Below are 5,917 nucleotides of genomic sequence, written 5' to 3'. Positions count from 1 at the left end.
GCGTTTTTTACTTTTGAGCTGTGAAAGCTCGTGTCAAGTTAGAAATCACTTGCGTTTTTTACTTTTAAGCTCTGTAAGCACGTGTCAAATTAGCAATCACTTGCGTTTTTTACTTTTGAGCGGTGAAAGCACATGTCAAGTTAGAAATCACTTACATTTTTTACTTTTGAGCTTTGAAAGCTCGTGTAAAGTTAGAAATCACTTGCGTTTTTTTACTTTTGAGCTTTGAAAGCACGTGTCAAGTTAACTAAAACTCGAGTTTGAATCGAGCAAATAGAACGGGAAATTAACATTCGTGCAGGCGTGTGCTTTCAGAGATTCTTACGAGAAGTTCAAGAAAGCAGGAGCTCAGGTTGTAGGCATTAGTGGCGATGATTCATCATCACACAAGGTAATTCATCATCCAAAATTTGTATTTGATCCAACGGCTATGATTTATTTGAAACATGTATTTGATCCAACGGCTATGATTTATTTGAAACATTTATTGGAATTATAGGCTTTTGCAAAGAAATATAGACTTCCATTCACATTGCTAAGTGATGAAGGTAACAAAGTGAGAAAAGAATGGGGAGTTCCTTCTGATCTCTTTGGTGCATTACCTGGTAGACAGACTTATGTTCTCGACAAGAACGGCATCGTGCAGCTCGTTTATAATAACCAGTTCCAACCCGAGAAGCATATCGACGAGACGCTCAAATTACTTCAGACCCTTTAAATCTCTCTTGTTTATAGCTAGGATGTTTGTTTGTTCGTATCGTTCGAGAGGCAATTATTCTATTCTGAATCGCTAATCGTTCTTGTTTTTGGTTTACTACTCGAAAGTGAAATTATGTATATTTGGATCATAATGCATTCTACTTTAATATGCTTTAGATCAAATTGTAGGATTGTATGAACTTTGCATGTCAGAATCGAGATGATCGATCGCTCTTTTAACCAGTTCAAGAGCAAAACGTTCGACCAATCCTTTCACAAGTTCACGACCCAACTTATACCAATCTTTTTGAAACGGGTTTGAGTTAAAATTACTATAAAGTTTTTATGGGTTCAGAATGAAATCGTTACAAATAATTTTTTGAGTTTATGATTAAATCGCTATATAAAATCTCATGGTGCACTACACTATTTATTAAGATTAATCGAGAAGGTGAAAATGAATATAGCGTTGAACATAACTCGTTGTGGGAAACACTTGAATCGAGAAGAGATTACACGACATTCGGTAGAATAATGATTAAATAAAAAACTAACCCATCAAAATTATTACATTATGAAATTTAAAATTTAAAATCGAGATTTTAAATTTTTTTAAAAATACAAATGAATTTTACCGAGCTTACTTGGATACTTGTTACCCAGATAGCTTGAAATCCCTTTATTTCTTTCGGTATCTTGTTATCCCGAATGTGCTCCAACATATCTTCGTTGACCGTGGTTTTCAAGGCAAACATTTTGATTCTACATTTGCTTAAGGCGTTATTAACATCCTCATCTGGAGGTGTAATTTCTTTTTTCCAATGATCTATTGAAGGCCTTGTCCTATTAGATAGGATACCATGCATATTGCTCACGAATTATAGTTGTTCGTGTTTAGTTTCTTGATTTCTTCGACGACTTGGAGATCACCCGTTTTTTTTTTTTTTTTTTTTTTTTATCGACGAGACGCTCAAATTACTTCAGACCCTTTAAATCTCTCTTGTTTATAGCTAGGATGTTTGTTTGTTCGTATCGTTCGAGAGGCAATTATTCTATTCTGAATCGCTAATCGTTCTTGTTTTTGGTTTACTACTCGAAAGTGAAATTATGTATATTTGGATCATAATGCATTCTACTTTAATATGCTTTAGATCAAATTGTAGGATTGTATGAACTTTGCATGTCAGAATCGAGATGATCGATCGCTCTTTTAACCAGTTCAAGAGCAAAACGTTCGACCAATCCTTTCACAAGTTCACGACCCAACTTATACCAATCTTTTTGAAACGGGTTTGAGTTAAAATTACTATAAAGTTTTTATGGGTTCAGAATGAAATCGTTACAAATAATTTTTTGAGTTTATGATTAAATCGCTATATAAAATCTCATGGTGCACTACACTATTTATTAAGATTAATCGAGAAGGTGAAAATGAATATAGCGTTGAACATAACTCGTTGTGGGAAACACTTGAATCGAGAAGAGATTACACGACATTCGGTAGAATAATGATTAAATAAAAAACTAACCCATCAAAATTATTACATTATGAAATTTAAAATTTAAAATCGAGATTTTAAATTTTTTTAAAAATACAAATGAATTTTACCGAGCTTACTTGGATACTTGTTACCCAGATAGCTTGAAATCCCTTTATTTCTTTCGGTATCTTGTTATCCCGAATGTGCTCCAACATATCTTCGTTGACCGTGGTTTTCAAGGCAAACATTTTGATTCTACATTTGCTTAAGGCGTTATTAACATCCTCATCTGGAGGTGTAATTTCTTTTTTCCAATGATCTATTGAAGGCCTTGTCCTATTAGATAGGATACCATGCATATTGCTCACGAATTATAGTTGTTCGTGTTTAGTTNTTTTGGCAATACCTCAGTAATACTCGTTCACTAATAATATCAATAGATCAGATACCACCTACACCAACTACACCACAGAGAATTACTAATTACAAAATAATTACGTGAAGTGAAAAATAATTTAAAAACAAATATCTTCTACGAAATAGTTACTTAACCCATAAACACAATATCGTTGTTCAACGACCATTTATAACACATAGAACATGCTTGCAAAGTACAAAAAGTAGAAGACGGTTGAGATTTATGCTATAAAGCCTAGTAATTAATTATTTAGCTTTCACAATAATTTTTATTTTTTATTTGTAATATAATTGTTATCCATTGTATGAAAATCCAAGATTATTAATGTAATCTTGAACCGTATGTGGTTGACATACAAGAGGATCTTGTTCAAGTAATAACCTAAAGAGTTGTATATGGATAAGGTTGGGTGCGTAACACTATTGATACAGCCCACTTTGTAATCGTTACAAATGATTTGATCAAAATCGTTCATGTGGAGACATGTAAGTGGGGGTATCCTATACAATGAGTTTGTATAAGACTGGACCAAGAAATATTTAATCTCTCTTTATAAATCCGTTAATTGAGAAAATTAATATTTCACATGATGATCATATGCGACTCGATCCTAATCGTGAGTGAGTTATGAACTCTTGCCTGTGAGGGCTTGTCCTTTAATTTACATGGGTGAGAATGAATCTTTTAGCCGATTCAATATGCCTACCATTTTGGGGACTTGAGAATATAATATCATGAAATGGAATTCACTCATTTCCATATAAGGAAAGTAGATGAGTTATTCGTACTGATTTCGGACTTAAACAATGGGCGCACTCTCTCATTGGCCCGAGAGGGACTTGGTTTATGATTGGATCATAAACAAATTGTTCATTAGAGAATCAATGATACTTAGGGTGAAAGATGTAATTACAGGGATAAAACGGACTTTTGACCCAGATGTAATTATGAACAACTCGTGAAGGATCGACTTACTTGTAATGATTATATCTATGGACATAACTTGTCTTACAATGCATAAGAGTACAACTCTACCTCTATAATGGAGTGACTTTTAATTAATGAATGAAAATTGATTAATTAAAGAATTAATTAAAAAGATTTAATTTATTTGAAAGAAAATTTGGAGGGTTCAAAATTGATATTTAAATATAGAGGAGAAAATAAATTTAATTTGGAATGCCAATTTAATATTTAATATATTAGATATAAAGAAAAATTCAAATCAATATTTAATATATTAGATATATTTAAAAAAAATATATATTTAAAATTTGAATGAGATTCAAATTAGTTAAATATATATTAAATATCTTAATATATTAAATATGCAAATATATTATTTGATAAATATTATCTGAGGTTTACATGAATAGGACCCTTGAGTTGAGCCAAATAGACACCAATCTTTCCCATTTTCTTGAGGGATTTTCTGTGAAGAGGCTCCCATAAGTCTTGACCTTATGTTCGAGTCATAGCAATCTAGTGGAATTTTAAATAGGTTTTGCATGGTTGGAAAACTTCAAGAACTTGCAAGCTATGGTTTCTACAAAGGTAGAGTTTTTGCTCTCGAGTTTATTGCTTTTGTTTTAATTCTTAATAAAAATCAAAACGATTCCCAATGCTTCTGCTACATGGATGAAGAGTTCATTCCCTTTAGACCTAGACTCCCACGGGAGGCGCAAGTGGAATTGATATGAACCAAGAGACATCAATCATATAATATACTTCAATGAAGATGTGAAGAAAAGGTTGTCAAAATTATCAAAAGATGTTTCAATTCATGTCACATAATGAAGTTTGATTGTTATAAATTTTGAGTGGGTTACAATTTAAAGTAATTTAGAGTTATTGTATTTTAAGACTTTTTATTTAATTTCGGTTACATTTACATAATATCTAATTATGGCCATAAAGTATGAATGTTACAACTATTGTAATGTCTTTAATAATTTCATTTTTTGAGGCTATATAAAGCCTTGTATGTTGTATTTGTAAGCAGACTTGGAAAATATAGTAAAAGAAGCGTGCTCGTTTTTTAGTCAATGACTAAGTTTCTTTGCAATTCTATGTAGTTTAGGTTGCATGTAGAATCATTCAAGCTCGACATGATCAATCTTGCTTGTGGAGTGATTCGAATCTCAAACAAATGTTCTTGCGTTGAGATATTTGATCAACAAGAATCATTCAAGCTAGACATGATCGATCTTGCTTGTGAAGTAATTCGAATCTCAAACAAGTGTTCTTGTCTTGAGATATTCGATCAACAAGGTAATCCGAATTTTACTCCCCTTGTAGTTGATTTCCTTATCTTATTAGGAATTGAATGGAGGAGAAAATGATAAAGAAGCCGATCCGAGAGCATGATCAGGTACAGTGAGATTGAGATATGACCCACGGACTCTTACGACAGGCGCAAATGGAATTGGAGGGAGGAGAAAGTGATAAAGAATTCGGTCCATGAAGATGATCAACTACACTGGGACTGAAATATGACCGAGACTCCTACGTGAGACACAAATAGAATTGGAGGGAGGAGAAAGTGATAAAGAACTCAGTCCGAGAGGATAATCAACTACACTGGGACTGAGATACGGCCCAGACTCCTACGGGAGGCGCAAATGGAATTGGAGGGAGGAAAAACAGATAACGAACTCGGTCCAAGAGGATAATCAGTTACACTGGGACTGAGATACGACTAAGACTCCTTCCAGAAGCTTCCTATCTAATAGAATAGGATCCCAGATCTTGAATCAAGTTGCGCTTCATCTATTGATAGCCTCTACTCGTGTGTCTTAGCTCATCCCGACTCAACATCAAAGTAGTCTCGAGAGCGCCATCCAACTGAAGTCATGATCAAACATNAAAAAAACTAGGGCACGTCCAGATAAATCTGTTTTATTAATACGGATGTATGTCTCCTTTACACGCTTTTCACCGACCCGGTGGCTACACGGAAACTCATAACCTCTTCCTTCGCCGGTCCGGCTGCTGCATAGAAGAATTCTTCGGATTTTATGCATCTGCCGACATGCTCCAATCCAATTTTATGAGTGATTCTTCTTCCACAACAACAGTCGTTCTTCGTCCAACGCGGATTTCTCGTCTTCTTTGTCATCGTCGTCGTAATCGTTTTGTAATTTCCAGGTACACCCTGTGGAACGATATTAAACTTCTTTAACTTATGCTGGAACTCTGTTTTGTGCATTCTGGATTTTGGAATTGTTCTTCCGTAATTGAGGAATTGTATTAGGGTTCGTGTTTTTTTTTTTTTTTTTTTTTTTTTTTTTTTTTTTTTTTTTTTTTTTTTTTTTTTTTT

General features: G+C 33.6%; 1 protein-coding gene across 1 annotated transcript; it reads left to right on the top strand.

Moving 5' to 3' along the window:
- Window positions 1-277: 277 nt before the first annotated feature.
- On the top strand, window positions 278-942 carry LOC111784919 (peroxiredoxin Q, chloroplastic; the record flags this gene model as incomplete). The annotated part of the gene is made up of 2 exons (XM_023665438.1): window positions 278-391; window positions 500-942. Coding segments are annotated over 2 exons (333 nt in total), but the record flags the coding sequence as incomplete, so codon positions are not given.
- Between the last annotated feature and the right edge of the window lie 4,975 nt (window positions 943-5,917).

Source organism: Cucurbita pepo, unplaced genomic scaffold (assembly GCF_002806865.2).
Source record: "Cucurbita pepo subsp. pepo cultivar mu-cu-16 unplaced genomic scaffold, ASM280686v2 Cp4.1_scaffold000297, whole genome shotgun sequence".
NCBI classification, from domain to species: domain Eukaryota; kingdom Viridiplantae; phylum Streptophyta; class Magnoliopsida; order Cucurbitales; family Cucurbitaceae; genus Cucurbita; species Cucurbita pepo.
Note: the sequence above shows the minus strand (reverse complement) of the source record. Positions and strands in the feature narration are given on the sequence as shown.